The sequence below is a fragment of the Drosophila melanogaster genome, chromosome 3R (genome assembly GCF_000001215.4).
Source record: "Drosophila melanogaster chromosome 3R".
In the NCBI taxonomy this organism is placed as follows: Eukaryota; Metazoa; Arthropoda; class Insecta; order Diptera; family Drosophilidae; genus Drosophila; species Drosophila melanogaster.
The window spans coordinates 10,379,159-10,400,880 of record NT_033777.3 but is presented as its reverse complement, the minus strand read 5'-3'; the positions used below and the strand labels follow the sequence as shown (position 1 = coordinate 10,400,880).

General features: G+C 41.7%; 1 protein-coding gene and 1 long non-coding RNA gene across 4 annotated transcripts; one reads left to right on the top strand and one right to left on the bottom strand.

Annotated features, from left to right (window-relative positions):
- Window positions 1–128: 128 nt before the first annotated feature.
- Window positions 129–12,623, bottom strand: cwo (clockwork orange). 3 transcript variants are annotated; one of them, NM_001260096.2, is made up of 4 exons: window positions 11,444–12,623; window positions 4,061–4,644; window positions 3,197–3,518; window positions 129–3,134 (listed from the first exon to the last, which is right to left on the bottom strand). In NM_001260096.2, exons 3-4 carry the CDS (start codon window positions 3,468–3,470, stop codon window positions 1,543–1,545), a joined length of 1,866 nt encoding a protein of 621 aa, NP_001247025.1. In that variant the 5' UTR covers window positions 3,471–3,518; window positions 4,061–4,644; window positions 11,444–12,623; the 3' UTR covers window positions 129–1,542. The 3 variants fall into 3 exon arrangements, with proteins under 3 accessions (NP_001247025.1, NP_524775.1, NP_001247024.1); NM_080036.3 differs by having other exon boundaries at window positions 4,061–4,184; NM_001260095.2 differs by lacking the exon at window positions 4,061–4,644.
- An 872-nt stretch (window positions 12,624–13,495) lies between these two features.
- On the top strand, window positions 13,496–15,387 carry lncRNA:CR44938 (long non-coding RNA:CR44938). Its single transcript, NR_125128.1, has 2 exons — window positions 13,496–14,036; window positions 14,470–15,387. It is a non-coding gene; the product is annotated as a long non-coding RNA:CR44938 (long non-coding RNA).
- The last annotated feature ends 6,335 nt before the right edge of the window (window positions 15,388–21,722 follow it).

Here is a 21,722-nt window from a genome sequence, read left to right as displayed (position 1 = left end):
ATTAGTCGTTATATACAACTAGCTACATTTGCATGTTCTTAAATGCTATACTCAAGGATACTCGGGCTTGCTAATGATAAAGTGCATTTAGTATGTTTTTCCAACCAAAGGAGAAAGCGGATCGATTTCATTTTAAATTTTTTTATTACATCTGTATACATTTATAAAATATATTAAACAGTAACGTAGTTGTATATTAACAGTACCGTACAATAAGAGTCATAAAACATTAATAATCTTTGTGCTATCAACTTTTAGTTTAGCCGCAACGAAGCTTTGCTTTCAAAACAGAATCATTTCCGAAGTTCCTCTAAAAATATCGAAGTGTTCATATTGGAAACAGGTGACAGAAAGATCTTGAAATTGCGTTTAATTTCTTAAATAACAAAAACACACAAAGAAACAATCAACTTAAGTCTTAGACAGTAGTGATAATAATAATAATAATAATAATAATAACTATAGACCGCATTTCGAGAATGAAACGTGGTGCATTTCTAAAATAGAAAAGTTTTTGGGTATTTTTCAAATATTTTTTTTTTTGTTTTTGTTTCACGTGTTAACCAACCAACTTAACATAATTTGTCACTAAAATACAAACTTAAACAAAGGACAATTTGCTTGCTAATAATATTTACACATAGAATATAATAGGTTTTTGATTTGTTTTTCTCCCATTTTGTTTTACGTGTTCGTACAAGTTCGCTGACTAGTGGTTTACTATATATATATGTTTCTATCAATATATTTGATTTGTATATATAGATTAATTTGTTTGTTTGACGGGAGTCACTTGGCTATCTGACTACCTTATATGAAACCACAACACTTATTTAAATTGCAAAAAACGTTTAACCTCTAAAAATACATTTAATTCACATTTAGTTTTGTTTTAAAATCCATTAGATTTTTTACGTGGGACTGACTCTTGGCATCATATACGTTCTATCGGCTTGCACACAACATACATATATGTTCTTTGTAGTTTTCAATGCATGCACTATAATAGACATTCAAGTTTTCTTCAAAATGTATAACAACTAGCTACTCTAGTTGCTAGTATCCACCTCGCTTAACAATTGGAAATCATTTTATTATTAGGTACCCAGCCTTTGAGGCGGCTCCTTGCTGTCTCTATGGTTTAAACTTCAAACTAATCCAAAGGTAAAAGATTGGTGTACTTCTAAAATCTCTAGAGTTTTTCAACATATTTACTCAGTGAATTTCAAGTTCAGCATGGAATTTAGCTACATAGCTCATGCTCTGTGGACAAAAGTTTGCAATGAGAACGCTCAAAAATGTAAAACATTATACACGACCTAACTATGATTTTAATCCGCCAGAGATTTAAGAATCACCCCCAGTGAATTTGTTTGCTTCTCCTCCATTTCCATTAACTTTTTCTGTTTGTATGTAGGTACACTTGGGCGCAGATGTCGCTTAGTGTTTTTGTTTTGAGATTAATCATTTAATGATTATTCACAGAAGTACTGAGGTAGTGTTGTTCCATCTGTCGACCCATTGCATTGCGATTGCTTTGCTTTACCAGCTCTGGTTCATGGCCTGCTCCAGTTTGGCCTTAGCCACCGCTGCGGCGGCCACAGCGGCTGCCTGAGCCGCCGCCGAGTTGGTGGACAGCGGAAGTCCCGCTCCGGCGGCCACCACAGCCTGTTGTTGCTGTTGCTTGCCAACGGCCACGGCGGCGGCTGCAGCAGCGGCCAAGAGCGATGCGGACGGTGAACTGGGCATGAAGTTCACGTTGATGTTGATGGGGTGCACTACAGGCATGCTGGTGTAACTCTTCTCGAGCAGATCCATACCGTTGAGGAAGGGCACCAGTGCATTATAGTCCACGTTCAGGGGCACGTAGTAGTTGCCCTGTCCGTGAAGTGCGAATATGGGCACCGTGAAGGTGTGCCTCGGCGGCAATGGAGCGGTTGTGCTACTCGGAGTGCTCAACTGGCCACCGGCAGCAGCCACCGCACTCAGTTTGGCCAGCAGTGGGCTGGAGTTGGAGTTACCGTTGTGCAGCTCCGCCTTGATGTCCTTGATGTCGCTGAAGTTGAACGAGGGCGAGGGCTTGTCCAGCCGGTTGGCGGAACTCGCTCCCGCGTTGCTGGACTCGGTGTGAACCTCTAGGGGTATTTCTCCATTGGCCGCTGCCTCGGCCAACTTCCGCTTCTTGGCCATAATTGGTGCTATCTCGGGTTCAGTGCCGTCCTTTGAGTGCTCCGACAAGGCCTGCAAGTGGGAGTGATCGCTCTGGAGGTGGGCCGCGACCGGGCAATGCTCGCTGCTCGTCTCCTCGTCGTGGAGCTCGTGGACAAACCGCTCCTTGATGTGGTTCTTGTACTTGTAGTTGTTGTTGTGCTCGATCTCGTGCGAGGACTCCGAATAGTTGCGCATCCTCACGGACATCAGACTATCCTGGGTGTGGTGGCTATGGGCCAGGTGGGGATGCTGCTGCAGCAGCAGATCCCTGGGCGGTGGCGAGTGCATGTTAGAGGTATCGGTGTGAAGGATGGGCTCCCTGGACGACTCGAAGTCGTGGTGGCTGCTGTCCGTATGGTGGTGATGATGATGTGGGGCCGTCGAAGTGATCACTGGTGCCTGGTGGGGCTGCTGGTGTGCCGCCAGTGGTGTGACCTTGGCTGGACAGCTACCTCCGGCCGGTGGACAGATGGTGGAACTGGCTGCATTGCTGCTGTTACTGCCGCTGCTGTTGCTGTTTCCGCCAGCACACGCGGCAGCTGATCCACTGCCCGTGGAATTACTGGGCACATTATCAGCTGCCGGCGGTGCTCCACCAGTGCCGCCACCATTGGTCAGCGGGACCTTGGAATCCACACCGGCATTCGAAGCCGGCGAACTGCCATTGGCGACTGCAACGGCAGCTGCCGCTACTGCTGCGGCTGCCGCCGCCTGCTGACTCCTCTGAAGCTGGTTGAGATGGTTCCGGAAACTCAGATCCTTGACGTCGTTATGGTCCTGACTGTGCTCCACATCCGAGGCGGAGGTGGCCAACATGTCACGCAGGTGGCACAGCGGTGGGTGGTATGCCTGATGGGGACTGCCGCTGGAGGCGCTTACATTATCCGGCATGTGGCAGCTGCGCGTCGACTTGTAGCAGTCCGCTGTGGAGAGATAACCATGAGTTTCTTTCAATAATTCTTTCGGTATAAGGCTATGTACTCACTTTTGAACATCTCATCGATGTGCTCCTGCAGGCGACCCAATAGTCGGTGGCAAAAGTCCTGCATGTGAACGTCGTAGAGGAACTTGGCCGCCTCCTTCATACAGTCCATGTAGCCACTCCGGTAGTCGCTCTCCTTCTGCTGGCACTCGCTCTGCAGGTGCTTCAGGTGCCTGATGGCCATCTCGATGATCTCCGTCTTCTCGATACGGCCTCGCCCCTTGCGCTGGTACTGCGGCGGGATGAGGCGGGACAGGTCCGCCAGGCAGGAGTTCATGCGATCTCGTCTCCGTTTCTCAATGATTCGATGGGAAAGTGGATCTTGCTGTGGGCAGAGGTTGTAGAGATGGTCTGGTTAATAATGGCTTGAAGCGCAGCTTTTTCGATAACCCATTTTGCAGGGTAGTTGGTGGGCATTTTTGACCCCTAGCCTAAGTAATGATTGTTCTGCTGAGAGACGATTTTCTTTTGCTATTTTGTTTCATTTTATTTTCGCTAATTTCGGTTCTCATTTTTTTTTTTCACTTTATTATTCTTTCATTAGTTTTTTTAAGTTGCTCTTTGTTTCTAACAATAAAAAAGGGTCAAAAGTGGCGGCTGCGTCGATGGCGGCATGGTCATCATTGCTCAGGGTCATTGCACGTGTGTGTGGTGGGTGGTAGTTGGTGGTGGGTGAGAGTGTGTGATAGCTAGTGGGCGTGGTCATCATCCGGGCGCTGCTCTAATGCTCTTTTGATCCTTTGATCTTGTCTCAGTCGTATTGATTTCGAATTCGTTTTCATTTTCGATTTCGGTATATTTTTTTTTTTTGCAATTGATTTAGAAATGATAGCGAGTTTTGGGTCGCTCTAAAACTGTAATATTTACCCTCGATGTCTTATTACGTCTTCCGGTGGCATATTCAGCATCGTCCTCGCTGTATGCCGTGGCTGATGTTGAAAAATTTAAACTAGATTCTGTGCAATAAGGAAAACTGGAGACAGCTGCTTCGCTATAATTCGTTTCGATATGCAAAAAGAAGTGGGAAGGATAAAGAAACACAGGTAAGTCCAAATCTTGTTCAAATATGATTTATATTATTTGGTTTTGTATTGTTTTTTTTTTTGTTCATATTTTCGTATTTAGATGGTAGTTTTTCAATATTTTTTATTTGTTTTAGTAATGCATTTATTAGACGCATAACTTAGCTTAACTTATGTGTAGTAACTTAGACTAGTTAGTCTAGGATTAATAGGTAAATGCGTTTTAAATATGGTTTATTGTTCGTTTGTGGTTTCTTTTCATATATTTAAAATTCAGCATCAAAATAAATTAAGGCTGCAAGAAAACAAAGAGAAAGTGGATTAAATCTTGTCGGTTCGACTCGAAATCGCTTTGGATCAGCCAAATCCATCTGTCTGCCTCAATGAGTTCTCCATCAGTTAGCCGGATTTTGGGCTGTGGTCGCTTGGCTAAAATCAAACGAGCGTTTTGTTTGGTTTGTGTTGTAGTAAAACGGGTGGAAATGCCTTAAAGTACGGTTAGCATACGATACGGTATCCGGAATGGATCCTCAGTCCAGGCAGGAGATCCCACTATCACAATTACACACGCACATTTAATTGGACAAGATGTCAGGATCGTGGGTGGATCATAAAACCATTTTTACTCAAAACTCATTTGCATTTAAAATCGTTTTCGGAATTTATCCCGCCACATGCCCCAAGGAAACGACACACGTTTTCGAACGTCCACTACATACATCAGGCCAGATAATTTAAGAACCAACACGTTTTTATTGCCATGTGCCAAAAAAAATTAAGAAAAATTATAATAAAAAGCCAAGCGAAAAGTTGAACATAATTTGTAAAGAAACAAATATCTCGATAAAACTGTTGCCAAGCGCCACGAGGGAAAAGCGAGAGAGAAAACCCACACAATTCTACATTTCACAGACTCATTGAATGCCAATTTCTCAAAGCAAAACCAAAACAAACACATCACAAGCATCGACCAGAAAGCGCTAGAAAACCAAAATAAAGTAGAGCGAAATAATAATAAGTGTCACGGCTCTGGGCGATAAGCAGGCGACCACAACAAACTCAACCCGTGTATACTACGAGTACATAAGTCCGAATTAGCCATACCATATAGTATATGGTGAGAGATACCAGAACGGACCAGTCCCTGGCGCCTAGAACTTGTTTATCCGTCTGCCCGGGAGGCCCCACCCCCCCTAAAAATAAAGCTCCATCAACTTGTTTTCATCTTGGTGTTTAGCACAATTTACTGAATTCGATTTATAAACCGTGGCCAATTATCGTGCCACCGAGCGTACACTGCGTATGAGTAATGCAAATAAAGTGATTTCGACTGGGCGTGGCATCGCCTTGGATTGCAGGTTGACTGCACTCAGGCCTACCACTGTCTGAACGAAGTAAAGAATTCGGTTGGATAATTGGTTAATTCGATCAATTAATTTTTAGTTCCTTTAAAGCTGAAATAAGATTTGTGTGATTCATAATCAGATTTCCATATATCCGATCGAGATGAATGACATGAAGCAAACGTTACCATCAACTTTGAGTATGAATCTGCTATATGAATCTTCAATTGTTCATGGTCGTTTATAAATTTACACCGATGACAAAGTTTGCCAGAGTGTTTGCCACCATTCGTGTTTAATTTTGGGGGGCTGCGCCATCGGGTAGATATCAAACTATCCCGTGAACAGGGCGTGTACTCGGTGGCGTACTTTTAATCATTGGCCAAAGAGCACCAAACTGGGAACGTCAGTGAGAATCACTCGCTTGATTCATGAGAGACATGCCGAAGACCCCAACAAGTTGGCAATGTGCCCCCCGTTTGAATGGCGCTGGCCCACCAAAATGTCTTACGTTTGTTTACTTTTCGTGCCCCGGTTTTTGTCGTCGCACTATTAAGTAATTGGCATCGCAATACGAGGCTGACGATGGGATCTACAAGTATTCCGCGACCCTGCCATGACGACAGCTCCTCCGATCATCCACCCGTGGGTTGCCAATGGCATGGACAGCATTCCCCATCCGGATCGTAATTTACTATATGGAGGGGGGGAGCTACCGACACGTTTGTGTGTACGCATGAGTCTGTGATAATTAGCCCATGTGCCAAGTGTCGTAGTAACGTATAATAGAATTTTCAAATGAATTTGAGACCATACGAATACTCATATCTGTGAACTTGTCCATTGATATTCAAGTTTGTGTTTAACCATTTCCTGTCCTTATCGGGGGTAATTAAACCCTGCAGATTAGATTGCCATGCTACACGTGACGAGTTTTCTAGTATTTTATTTTCTGTTTTTATGCCTTTGTTGGTCTCTGTTTAGCCATAAATATTAGGGCTAACTGATTAAAGCCGAAAACAACTTGTTCTTTTCGGTTTTGATTAATCTTTACTTCGAATGGGTCTTTCCAAATTAATAGTACTCTGATTAGATTGGGATCTGCAACACCTCAAAAGTCTGTAATAATGTTAATCAGTTACGGGACAGTCATATCTTCGTCACAAAATCTTACGTTAATCAACAGCAAATGTCATTCAATGTTGACTCATTCTCATTCGAACGCAAGTGATTCATGAATCTTTTGCCGATGCTAAGAGCATAACAATGCCTACATCGTGTCCAAATATAGAGAGGGAAAATAAAATAATTCAATCAACGTCTTATTACTTAAAGAATTAGCACTTGAAAAAGTGCTGTATGACTTGTTTTTGATAAAATTGTCACATTGAAATAATATTTTGGACCGCATATAAAACATATTTCTAGGAAATATTGTGAATAAGGCAGCCTCATAAATATTACCCTTTTCGTAAAAATTAACTTCTTAATGATATTTCTCCTTGTGTATTGATTTACACAACTAACATGTTTACGGTGGACAATCGTGGCATTCAATGCCAACAGTTTCCGCCGCTGATCTGTGTCACAAAAATTTCCATATCGACATTGGGCAGTGGAAATGCGCTGCCTCGAATTGTGAAATCTCGGAGGGCGAGAGTGGAAAACAACCGAAACGAGAAAACAAACGGCAGAACGATGACGCCGAACTCGAGGAGAGAGAAATAAATCAAGCTAAATACATAGAAGAGTGTGTCCTAGCATCTAATTAACAAAAGTGGGCGGGGCTGGACCGGTCTGGTCTGGCTCTCGCCTGATCGTCGACCTTGGGCTTGTCGGTCGGCTGATAAGGTGTATGCGCTTCTATTATATATTATATTACAAACACACACGGCTAGATTAGCACCAATTACGCTAAAAGTGCAGCGGAGCATCTGCTGTTAAGGTGAGCGACACAATCACGTGAGATCTGCAAGCTGGAACTGAAACTTAAACTAAAAACTAAATCCGAAACTAGAAATGCCGCGTACCGCTCATAAATATTCAGTTGAAAAAAAAAACTGCGACCTACCGGGCGGGCACGTGATATAATTGTTTTTGGCCAAAGTGCAAAGACCAGAAAAAAGTTGCTGCACTAGCGGAATTCGATTCGTAACAAATTCGAATTTCGCATTTCAGTTGATTCAACAACCAACCAACACACAAACGTGCACACGTGCCGGATGGATTGCTTGGCAACAGTTTCGGGGCTTGGTTTTTGGGATTGAGTTTGTAAATGGAATCGAAATGGAATCGAGGGCAACAATCCCTGGCAAATTGCTCTCTGGCGTGCTGTCTAGGCGAAAATAAAAATTCGATGCGAGTCGAGTATAAACAGATACACCGACACAACAACGACTTGCAAAGATACATATACGACACATACATGTAGATGCAGTGTACGAAAACATATATGTAGATACAAATACGAGGCCACTTGGAGGCGGATGCCTTTTGCTTATTACGCATACCCTGCTGCTTCTTCAACGGATTTTCAAGAAGCGCTGGAAAAGTGCAAATGGAAGTTTCGTATCGCGGCTCATTCGCAAATCCATCTGGTGATGAGATAGAGCCGTCTTTGTTCCATGGAAAGTGAATCACAATCGGAGCTGATTTATGAAATCGTCGTTTGTGTATTCTGCGCGAATCCAGCGTTGGTTAGTATAGCAATGGGTGCCTTATGGAGTTCAGTTGGTAACTGAACCGATGCATCAGAAATGCATCGTCATAGACCATTAAAAGCTTTAACATTTATGAAAAATGTTATCTATAATTTTGCTTTCCCCAACTATTAATAGAAAGTAACGAACTAACTTAAATTCTTTAAGTAATTTTACAAATGTCCCAACACTCGCTCCGAATTCCTCCGCTAATCATGCATCCCAGATCTTCAACAATTTTCTTTCCCCCATCCGCATTCCCCAGCTGAAATGAATGTCCGCACTGGCCATAACTGGGTCAAAAGACACTCAAATCCATCTATTTAAATCGTTTAGCGGCAATAAAATGCAATGGTCATGAGTCAGCGGACACAACGCAAAAAAAAATCATCGAGACGAGTGCATTAATCACGAAAATCCACCACATACTGCACATATACCATGCGAATTTCACAATATCTGCGGCACGTTTGCCTCCCGTGAGTTGAGGACTGGCGTTTTACAGGGGTGGGGATTTCTTTCGAGGGGTCTATAGGGGTCAGCCTGCATGGAACGTGAACGACTACGTGCCCGCTTCACAAATGCCAATGGACGGCGAACCGAACGGACGATGATGGTGGCGATAAGTCCGGCGACGGAACGAAATGTATCGATGCGGATCGAATCGAATCGGATCGAGATCGGGTAGGATCGCCAGCATTTTCGACGCAGGCGGATATATATCTGTCCATACAATTTATAACACTCCGTTCTGCTATTTTTAGCGTGCTGCAGGCGTTTGATATTCTTTTTGGTGATAAGCGTGATCGAAAGAGTGAATAAATTAAAAACAACTGTGTTCATATGGGATTTTTGCCATTAATAAGTAAATAATAAATAGGTATTTTACTTTCACATATTTCAACGCAATAATAAAGGTAAAAAATATAGCCAATTAATTCTTTCTTTTGTATTTGCTTATTTCTACACTTTCGATAGTTTTTGTTAGTTAATAGATTAATTTCGCAGCTTCTATCTTGTATCTCCTGTTGATTTTTTTGACGTGTTGTCTTGCTGAACATCTGTGAGTTCATGTTGTGCAGGAAATCCATTTGAAGTCCCTGCAACACAGACGTAGCCAGCAAACAAACACACTTTTTCAGAGATCTCATGCTACTCCAGATATGGAGCATCCATTGGATAGGAATGGTTAGCTGTTAATATCACTAATCACTGGGTCAATGTCTTCAATTCGATGGCGTCGTTGTCAAGATCCCGAAATCGAAAACAACGAGAGACAGCTGAGTAGTAAATGCGATTGTGGGGGTGTATTTTGATTATTTTGCGGGGGTTTAGCAACTGTCTCGTCGTGCAACAAACCCGAGATCTTACTGACGCTTGACAACTCTGGACACTTTATAGATACATATATAGATACACATGTGCTTATAGATAGATAGATACATTTCGGTTTGGAGAGTAGCGATTGTGCGTCACGCCCGTTTCGCTTTTTATCGCGTGTTTGCTTATCTCTATTTGTGTTTTCTCTCTGCTATTTTTTGCTTTTATGACTGACTTGGGTGTTGATTAAGATGGCAGCGCGTAATGCAAATTATAAACACTTCAGCCGCGACGAAGACGCGTGTTTACCCCAAGTGCCATATGATAAGGACGCAGGGCCCAACCGAATTTAAAATATTTATTTTGATTACTTTTTTTAGCGCTGATGCCGTGGGCAAAGATACACCATTATGTTTAACCAGTTCCGTTCATTAATGATATTTTTTGGGATAATTAAACCGGCTAGACTCATAATTGAGCGGCACACGTGACGTATACGTAATCATATTTGTTCACAAGCCATGAGCAGCTTTCCCCCCAAAACCGTAGTGAAACCAAAAACCGAACTGGAAAAAACCCGACTACGAAACGAAAACATATCCAAAGGCCAATCAAATTGGGGACCTGAATATTTGATGAGCGATTCATTCGATTAGCCCTTGTGTATTTATAGAGGAAAACGTTCCCAGGAGCACCGGTGGCGGTCACCGAAAATAGCCAAATATAAAGCTCAATCAAAAAACACAGCCACAGAACCAACAGAAACCTGAGCGAAACACAAAACTTGTTGACCTTCAAAAGGACACGGCCCAACGCGCCACCCAAAAGCTAGAAAGGCCACCCGAGCACGTGAACAGCACCCTACTCCACGCACTAGATGGCCACTCAAAGGAGTTGGTTGGGGAGCATAGACCCACGCTGTTGTTAACTGATATTTATAGCCACGTTTGGCCGTTGACATTTAGCAGACAGGCGTAAAACCCCTAAGCACCGTGATTATATTACTCATTTGCAGCGCTGGCCACACCACTTCGCTTGGATTATTAATCCCCACTCTGGCCACACCAACGCAAATCGCACTTTTTTCTGATTCCGCTCGGACACGTTTAAACGAAATTCAAGTTCAAAAATACAAACTCAATGGAATGGGAGATTGGGGGGATTGGGAGACTCACAGGGAAAAAATCAACGAAACATCACGTTTTGCGAGTCGTGCGTTGGATTTTGTTTTGTGTTTTGCCTTCTGGCAAACACGAAAAAATAAAGATGAAATAAAGCAAAACTAAAGCACCCATCTCGGCCAAGAATAGCCTCTCGACAGTGTCTGCCCACGTTTTCTTCGCCCGATTTTCGCGTTTGTTTTGCAAATGCAAAACGCTTTCTAGCTCGACGGCTAAAAATACGCGGCCCACACATCCCAAAACAGATCCGAATGGTCCACACCCGATCCTGACATGCACGCACATAACGATTATGAGTTATAGAAGAGGAGGCGGAGACTTAGGCTTAACCACTAGAAGCGAGTCTTAGATACACTAAACCATTAAATAATTCACAGAGAAAAGGTATCACAAGTCTTGGGAATCTAAATTAGCAATATGCTTATCCAAAAATTTACGGATTGTTATTTATTTAAGAAAGATTCATTTGGTTTAATTTGTCGTTCAGATACGGATAAAACTTTAACAATTTTCAACTAATTGGAGAGGGCTTTCGGATTGTTGCACATTTTGTGATAAGTTTTCTCTGCGTGCTTAAGCTAAACGCGCACAGGTGAAAGTGAGTGGTTCGATTTAGTCATTGGATTGGATTTTATTTGCTTTCGACTTGCAGCGGGATCTGGCGATCTGTGCTGAGTATACCTACCTCTCATACTTGACCGGATGGGCGGCATGTCCGTTCGTCTCGTTCCAATAGGGCTCCATGGTGGTGCCAATGGGGCTCCTGCTCCTCGATCCACAGACGGAACCGCTCCGCACGCCTCCGCCTCCTCCTCCTCCGGCTGCTTGCACTGGAAACGCACCGAATCCGCTCCTGGGCAGTGTGAACGTTTTGTGGAGCGCCTGCTGCGTCTGCTGCTGCGTCGACGTGGTTTGCTGCAGTTGCGGTGGAATGGTGGAAGTGCTCCTCCTTACGTCAGTGCAGAAATAATTGTGAGATAAATGCCGGGGCGAATTTATGGGCGAGCAAACAGGTTGTCGAGTCGACGGCTGTGCGGCGAATTCACTGCGCGGCGAGTTACTTTTCTCTTCAAAGCTGAGATGAGATATTTTTCTTTCGGGTACTTTTTCACGTTTCACGTCCCGGATTTATATTCGAAATTTTAGAAGGGCATTACGAAGCGGGGTGTTTATTTATGTTGGAACGAGTGAAAAATGCTGATAAGTGTGTACCGCCTGTTTACTCTTTTTCGCTTATCACTGGGTGTGCGTTTGCTAGTGTTTGGGTGCGATAACGATAGCGATAACGTGTTTACTCCTCCTCCTGTTTTTCTTTCGTACTTCTCCTTCTTCTGTTACTGGAGCTTCAATTAAGGTGCACTTGTTGGAACAATTCCTCCTCGTTCGCGGTATCCACACAAAAAACAACAGAAGAAACGCAAATAGTGTCGGAAAACGTGATTGCGCTGCGCGGTTTTTTGTTTAATTTTTGTTTACACGTTTTTAGCTTTTATCAATTTTATGCACACACTGTTATTTGTTTTGTTAATATATATGGTACATGAATAGAGCCACAGAAAACAATAACTTCCTTTCGTTTCACAGTGGAATTTTACCAGCCGCCTCTATATACACACACACACCGATATAAATATATGTACGGGCGAGCGAGCAACGTGATGCGTGTGCGTGTGTTTCACTATTAAAGCACGTATATATAGGTATGTATCAAATTTGTTGTTGCCCCTCCAGCTAATTTTGCTGTTTTTTATTTGCTCTCCCTCTTGCCTTATTTTTTTGTATTCAATTTTTGCACTGTCACGTCACCCGCACCGAACTATTTCCCAAACGTCTGTTCGCGACAAGAGACAGAATCGAAATGAATGAATAAAACTCGCTGGCGGCACGAGACCCCAAAAAAGAGACGAGAGAGCGCCAAATTAATGACGTGCACGCCAAAGGAGAAGAGAGAGCAACATGTGTTGTTGGGAGAGAGAATAGAGATAAGGCTTTTCGTGTGCGGCGAACGTGATTGCCACAGTGGGACAGAAACTCAAATTTTATTACCACAAATTCCCCTGGGAGATAAGCCCAGGGGATTCCTACGACATGATTGGCAAATTTGACAGATTGCCTTTGTTTAGGCAGGGGATATGTTTAGCAGCAAATCAGGCACTAAAATATAAAGTAAGTATACAATTTTCAAAAATCAAATGTTTATGAAATTTGTTAATTTACATGTATCAACCATTAAACGTAACTATTGCCTACTTTAAGGGTAACAACTGGCATACAAATGTATATGCCGACATACCATAATATGATTATATTTCAAGAGACCTGCTTTTAAAGGGAAGTTTTTATAAGTTTGAAATGCATTCTAAGGCAAAATCGCAAAATACCCGATTGGCTCCACTGTGCAGTCGACATTTGGGGGCTTGATGACTAGACAACACGTACTCGCAAACTCACGGCACTTACAAAACCACAAGCAGCGTTGTTGTTGTTGCAGATATTCATAAATGAGTTGCGTGTGAATTATATACATACATATGTACATATATTTATAAGCATTTAGTTTGCCAAGCCGATACCAATATGGTTATGGTTAACTTTAAGTGCACCAATGATTCTCAAGTACGAACTCTGGAGAGTTACCGTTACAGTCTCGGGCTACAAACAATATAACATGAAACCGAAAAAAAAAACAAAAAGAAAATTTATGTGCATATATACTACGAATAACTAAAGAAAACAACGACGCAGAAGCTCAAGGCGAGCAGCAACAACAAAAGTCAGCGGCATACAATAAAACACGTGAAACGTGACAAATTCCAAAGCGAAACAGAAGTCAACTGGGCGGCGGCTGCGTGAGCGAGAGAGAGAGCGCAAGAGAGCGCAAACTGATAACCGGCGCTTGGCAACAACAATCCCAAAGCAAACAACACTCACATATACTCTCTACTCGGCCGACATTTTGTTTTTATTACAGAGCGCAACAGTCGCGACTTTTGTTGTTGTTTCTGTGAGGGCTTCACTTTAAAAAACGAAATAATAATCAAACGCTACATTGGCCCCCTCTCTCTCTCACACTCTTGATCCATTTGCTTTTCGTTTTTAATCGAGACACGTTGAAAGTGGCAAACTCACTAAAAAGTACAAAAAAATAATAATAAATAACAACTCAAAATTCGTGGCGCATGACGTAATTTCTCACGCGAGCCGAGCATGTCAGCGATTTGGCACACACACAAGCGCACATCTACACACACTCACACGCACACCATTGCAGCACTCAGGTTTGTTGTTGGTCACGTGTTGTTGAAATGTTTTCGTATTTACAAAACGCTGTTGTTTTTGTTTTGCGGTTGATTCGGATTTAAACAGTTCGAGCTCCATAACTCGAACTAATATGCTATATAGTTTTGCTGGAAGAAGTGTTTAATTTTATCGCGAAAATACCAACGATTTCTTTTTTCAAACAAAGGAATTTAAAAGCGTAACTAGTTTTTATAACAAACCTTGTCCAATATTTTAACTTTAACCAAATTTCAAAATATTTGAAAACCTTTTAAATTGATAGTAATAGTTAGATAAATCCATATTTTGCAAGTTTTAATCACACTTAAGTTAATTCGCGTTAATCAGTGTTTACTGTGCTTCTTTGTGCTGGGCTTTCCAACGTGTTGATTGTATTTAAATGTCTCTCGTCTATTTTTAACCGCCCCAAAGGTCACACCAACACAACGACAGGGTCCGTAAGCCGTACTCCACACTCCGTAAGCCATAAATCTGGTAAATGTGATCTGCGATGACGGATGACGAATAACTCAGACGTGTCCAATTGGGCACTGGGCTCTTGCATAAGAGCGGAGCTTGTTTTTGTTTTGGTTTCGGCATTTCGGCGATCTCTCGCTTTAATTTCAGTGCGGCACGTGCATCTGGTGTCGCCTTGTACGGCGTTATGTATACGCCCCGTTCGGATGTTACACATACGACCGGTTGGTTGCTTGCAGGGCACGTGCAAAGGCACAAAAACTGGCTCGGGTTACTCATGTGCCACATTCTCGTAATAACGCGTCACCCCCTCCCCGCACTCCGTGCAATCTTATCGCACTTGTAATACATTTACTTGCTCACATGCTCCGACGTTTTTTTGGTCACGTGTTGTTCATCGAAATTGTTACGTAGTTCGGTGAATTTCCACGAATTGAAATGCAATCAAAGCTGGAGTGCGGTGCAACTGCCGGAGAAATTTATTCGTTTTCATAATGCAGCAAATGTGGCTAAAATGGAGTTGAAACTGTGTGACGAGCCCCGTGCACTTGCGGAGTGCTTACGTGTTTTCTCGAGTTTTCCAGCAGCTTATCTATCTTCGTCTGTATTTGCTGTTTACCCCGATTGCATGGCTAAAGTTTAATCACGAAAGCCGGAGGAAAACCCCAAACGACAACAATTGCGACTGGCGGACCTGGTAAAACTATTTTTAAGATACTTTTGTAAGCACTGCATTGGGGAATCGGCTGTGAAATGAAATGGAATGTTAAATAGAAATTAAATAAATAAACAATGGAAATAGAAAGACTATTGCTTACAGCACGGAACTGCTCACATTCCAATTGTGGGTTAGGAATTTTGTTATATCTTCGGTAAATAAATTCTTTATTTTTAATTAAGAAATATTTTTCAATTCAGTTTGGCCAATTAAATATTTGCAAATGTATAAACTATATATGTATAAAGCATCTCACCAATATTAATTTTAGATAACTTTATGATATGATATATATGATAGAAAATAAATGGGAACAACTTATTAAGCTATTTATTCCACGGTTGCCCAAGCCACGCACCCAAACGATTATGACAACCTCAAATATTCGTAAGGAAACGCACACCAACTCATGCAATTTGCACCTTCAATTAGGACAGGTGCGAGCGGCATTGGGGCGATCAGCAGACCAACTAAGGCCTAACCGAAAAGGGGGTGGAATAGTTGGAGCATGGTGTTATATGAATTGCTGTATATCGTAGAAGTAACAGATAATATGGGTCTACTACATAAAAGATCTTGAAATACATAACTTATATGGGCGCTTATCAGCTTGCAAAATTTCAATTTCAAAGTCGAGGTGAAATCAAGAGCAATATAACGACAACGAACCAAAATAAAGAAACCCCTGATAAGAGCGATCTAACCCAATAAAAATAGAAATAAAAGCTAAAATAATCTGAAATAAAACCGAACTGGAACGGGTCCGAGAGCTATAATATATTTGAACACAAATTGCGATTGCGCTGGCGGTGCTGATACTTCAATCTCGTTATTTCCAGTGCTGATGTTGTTGTTGTTCTTGTTCTTATGTAGATTAGAAATCTCGAGAATTGTTTATAAAAAGTCGAAGAGTACAGGGACAGGGGCAACGACACGTGCGCCCGCAGCTGGACAACTAAAAAAAATTCCCTTATATATAGATACTATATGTTGTATGAATGAATAAAACTCGCTGGCGGCACGAGACCCCAAAAAAGAGACGAGAGAGCGCCAAATTAATGACGTGCACGCCAAAGGAGAAGAGAGAGCAACATGTGTTGTTGGGAGAGAGAATAGAGATAAGGCTTTTCGTGTGCGGCGAACGTGATTGCCACAGTGGGACAGAAACTCAAATTTTATTACCACAAATTCCCCTGGGAGATAAGCCCAGGGGATTCCTACGACATGATTGGCAAATTTGACAGATTGCCTTTGTTTAGGCAGGGGATATGTTTAGCAGCAAATCAGGCACTAAAATATAAAGTAAGTATACAATTTTCAAAAATCAAATGTTTATGAAATTTGTTAATTTACATGTATCAACCATTAAACGTAACTATTGCCTACTTTAAGGGTAACAACTGGCATACAAATGTATATGCCGACATACCATAATATGATTATATTTCAAGAGACCTGCTTTTAAAGGGAAGTTTTTATAAGTTTGAAATGCATTCTAAGGCAAAATCGCAAAATACCCGATTGGCTCCACTGTGCAGTCGACATTTGGGGGCTTGATGACTAGACAACACGTACTCGCAAACTCACGGCACTTACAAAACCACAAGCAGCGTTGTTGTTGTTGCAGATATTCATAAATGAGTTGCGTGTGAATTATATACATACATATGTACATATATTTATAAGCATTTAGTTTGCCAAGCCGATACCAATATGGTTATGGTTAACTTTAAGTGCACCAATGATTCTCAAGTACGAACTCTGGAGAGTTACCGTTACAGTCTCGGGCTACAAACAATATAACATGAAACCGAAAAAAAAAACAAAAAGAAAATTTATGTGCATATATACTACGAATAACTAAAGAAAACAACGACGCAGAAGCTCAAGGCGAGCAGCAACAACAAAAGTCAGCGGCATACAATAAAACACGTGAAACGTGACAAATTCCAAAGCGAAACAGAAGTCAACTGGGCGGCGGCTGCGTGAGCGAGAGAGAGAGCGCAAGAGAGCGCAAACTGATAACCGGCGCTTGGCAACAACAATCCCAAAGCAAACAACACTCACATATACTCTCTACTCGGCCGACATTTTGTTTTTATTACAGAGCGCAACAAGTCGCGACTTTTGTTGTTGTTTCTGTGAGGGCTTCACTTTAAAAAACGAAATAATAATCAAACGCTACATTGGCCCCCTCTCTCTCTCACACTCTTGATCCATTTGCTTTTCGTTTTTAATCGAGACACGTTGAAAGTGGCAAACTCACTAAAAAGTACAAAAAAATAATAATAAATAACAACTCAAAATTCGTGGCGCATGACGTAATTTCTCACGCGAGCCGAGCATGTCAGCGATTTGGCACACACACAAGCGCACATCTACACACACTCACACGCACACCATTGCAGCACTCAGGTTTGTTGTTGGTCACGTGTTGTTGAAATGTTTTCGTATTTACAAAACGCTGTTGTTTTTGTTTTGCGGTTGATTCGGATTTAAACAGTTCGAGCTCCATAACTCGAACTAATATGCTATATAGTTTTGCTGGAAGAAGTGTTTAATTTTATCGCGAAAATACCAACGATTTCTTTTTTCAAACAAAGGAATTTAAAAGCGTAACTAGTTTTTATAACAAACCTTGTCCAATATTTTAACTTTAACCAAATTTCAAAATATTTGAAAACCTTTTAAATTGATAGTAATAGTTAGATAAATCCATATTTTGCAAGTTTTAATCACACTTAAGTTAATTCGCGTTAATCAGTGTTTACTGTGCTTCTTTGTGCTGGGCTTTCCAACGTGTTGATTGTATTTAAATGTCTCTCGTCTATTTTTAACCGCCCCAAAGGTCACACCAACACAACGACAGGGTCCGTAAGCCGTACTCCACACTCCGTAAGCCATAAATCTGGTAAATGTGATCTGCGATGACGGATGACGAATAACTCAGACGTGTCCAATTGGGCACTGGGCTCTTGCATAAGAGCGGAGCTTGTTTTTGTTTTGGTTTCGGCATTTCGGCGATCTCTCGCTTTAATTTCAGTGCGGCACGTGCATCTGGTGTCGCCTTGTACGGCGTTATGTATACGCCCCGTTCGGATGTTACACATACGACCGGTTGGTTGCTTGCAGGGCACGTGCAAAGGCACAAAAACGGGCTCGGGTTACTCATGTGCCACATTCTCGTAATAACGCGTCACCCCCTCCCCGCACTCCGTGCAATCTTATCGCACTTGTAATACATTTACTTGCTCACATGCTCCGACGTTTTTTTGGTCACGTGTTGTTCATCGAAATTGTTACGTAGTTCGGTGAATTTCCACGAATTGAAATGCAATCAAAGCTGGAGTGCGGTGCAACTGCCGGAGAAATTTATTCGTTTTCATAATGCAGCAAATGTGGCTAAAATGGAGTTGAAACTGTGTGACGAGCCCCGTGCACTTGCGGAGTGCTTACGTGTTTTCTCGAGTTTTCCAGCAGCTTATCTATCTTCGTCTGTATTTGCTGTTTACCCCGATTGCATGGCTAAAGTTTAATCACGAAAGCCGGAGGAAAACCCCAAACGACAACAATTGCGACTGGCGGACCTGGTAAAACTATTTTTAAGATACTTTTGTAAGCACTGCATTGGGGAATCGGCTGTGAAATGAAATGGAATGTTAAATAGAAATTAAATAAATAAACAATGGAAATAGAAAGACTATTGCTTACAGCACGGAACTGCTCACATTCCAATTGTGGGTTAGGAATTTTGTTATATCTTCGGTAAATAAATTCTTTATTTTTAATTAAGAAATATTTTTCAATTCAGTTTGGCCAATTAAATATTTGCAAATGTATAAACTATATATGTATAAAGCATCTCACCAATATTAATTTTAGATAACTTTATGATATGATATATATGATAGAAAATAAATGGGAACAACTTATTAAGCTATTTATTCCACGGTTGCCCAAGCCACGCACCCAAACGATTATGACAACCTCAAATATTCGTAAGGAAACGCACACCAACTCATGCAATTTGCACCTTCAATTAGGACAGGTGCGAGCGGCATTGGGGCGATCAGCAGACCAACTAAGGCCTAACCGAAAAGGGGGTGGAATAGTTGGAGCATGGTGTTATATGAATTGCTGTATATCGTAGAAGTAACAGATAATATGGGTCTACTACATAAAAGATCTTGAAATACATAACTTATATGGGCGCTTATCAGCTTGCAAAATTTCAATTTCAGAGTCGAGGTGAAATCAAGAGCAATATAACGACAACGAACCAAAATAAAGAAACCCCTGATAAGAGCGATCTAACCCAATAAAAATAGAAATAAAAGCTAAAATAATCTGAAATAAAACCGAACTGAAACGAGAGCTATAATATATTTGAACACAAATTGCGATTGCGCTGGCGGTGCTGATACTTCAATCTCGTTATTTCCAGTGCTGGCGTTGTTGTTGTTCTTGTTCTTATGTAGATTAGAAATCTCGAGAATTGTTTATAAAAAGTCGAAGAGTACAGGGACAGGGGCAACGACACGTGCGCCCGCAGCTGGACAACTAAAAAAAATTCCCTTATATATAGATACTATATGTTTTTGTTTATAGGTGAGTATCGGCCGAGTCATGGAATGAATGCATGTACAGTGCCTGCATTAATTGGTTGTGGAAATCAATAAAGTACAATAATGAAATCTGTATTATGCTTTATTTTGACATCAAATATCATAAAATATTGGCTAAAGAAATTCAATTATTGGATAATATCTCTGCGTGTACGTCAGTTAACATTATCATGTTCAGCGAATTTTGAGTGAATGGGATTAGAAGGAAAGTCAGGGGCATGACTGCGAAATTCGTATAAACAAACAACTGGATAGATAAGGAAAATTAAATCCGTCAGACTAAACGTGTTCCACTGAAGTCTTGCTTGTTAAGCCTTTCTATTTCAATTAGTACTTTAACACGACATCCAAAAATAACAGGCCATATCCAGAATTACAGGTATCTAAATTACATCCGCGGATTATTTTACATCACATATGGAAGTTTTTCCCATTAGCCATGCAGTTGCCGATGAATTTAATTTGCTTTTAATTGATTTCGAGTTTGTTTACGCTTACGATTACGAGTTCTATTTCTGCCCGTCGCCCTCTTATGTAAAGCCAACAAATTGTTACACGTTTTGCATGGGAATGTTTTCGCCGCTGTTTTGCCGAGTTTGCCGTTGATAAATCAACCAAAGGCGGGTTTTGAATTTTCTATTGGGCCCGAGATGCCAGCGAAAACGACGACAAGGTGACGCCGCCTCTAACTCTCCGCACTTTGGAACTACAGTCAAGATTCTGTGGGACGGATTTTCAAACACAACCACTAATTACTCGCAACATACCAAAGTCAGAAAGAACAAAACATGTGATGTTTTATAGCTGTAAGGATCAATCAATCAGTTAATGCTTCGAAATAGTATCTATATCTTGAATTTCGGAGAGTATCAATTCGAAAGGGAAAAATACATTTTCAGATAACCCAAGGGTTGTTTTTTAAGTAGTCCATATACAGGAACTGACCACCAATGAAGTTCAACTGTGTGTTTGGCTGACTTTGCTGGGTTTCCAAGTCGGACTTGGGCTCGTGGAGGAAGTGGATTTAATTATATGCGCACACTGACAGACAATAGGGGGTATATACATACGTACTATATATGTACACAATTGCTGGCTGTAGTGGCATTTGCATTAATCGAATTTACATGTGAGGCGTGCTTTATGCGAGTCAATCGCTGTCTTCAAGGGGTTACGGGGGCCATGGGGACTATGGATTGCCGCAAAATGTCAATTCGGTAGAAGCCAATGTCTCGCCGGGCAGTCTGTGTCTGTTTGTGATAGGGCTGCCATTTCTGTTTGCCTCTGTTTTTGATGTTGCAACGCCCGGGGCTTAGCACGTTACGCATACGCCATGGAGGCCGCTCTGCCCCTGATAAGCCGGCGAGAACAAACGCTTTTGTCACACAGTGACACGAAAGACGAAAGACACGAAACATGTTGCAACAGCTGCCCCAAGATATGTGTGCGTTGTTGTGTGCGAACATGTATTGGGCATATCTGCAAGTTGGTTACGTATACACGTGGGCGGACTAAACTGCCATTGAAAGCTGACTTTGACGCAGTTCTCGGCTCACAGGCCCCGGGCAAACGTGAACGATTGTCAACCACGTAAGAGGAGCAACAAACGTGCTTGCCGCCTGCCTTTGTCTCCATTTGTGGTCGGTTCCTAGCCCGCCTAATGCCCCCCATCTTACCACACACACACATATATAGATGCTACTTTACAGCTCTTGTGGTTACGCGTGAAAAACACTTTCGCACTGTAAAAAACGAAAAAACTATATCCTTTGAAAATTAATAATATTTTAAATATTTTCCCTAAAAATTGAGCAAAACACACTAATCCTGACAAGGAAACAATTAGACATGTTTTAAATCCTCGT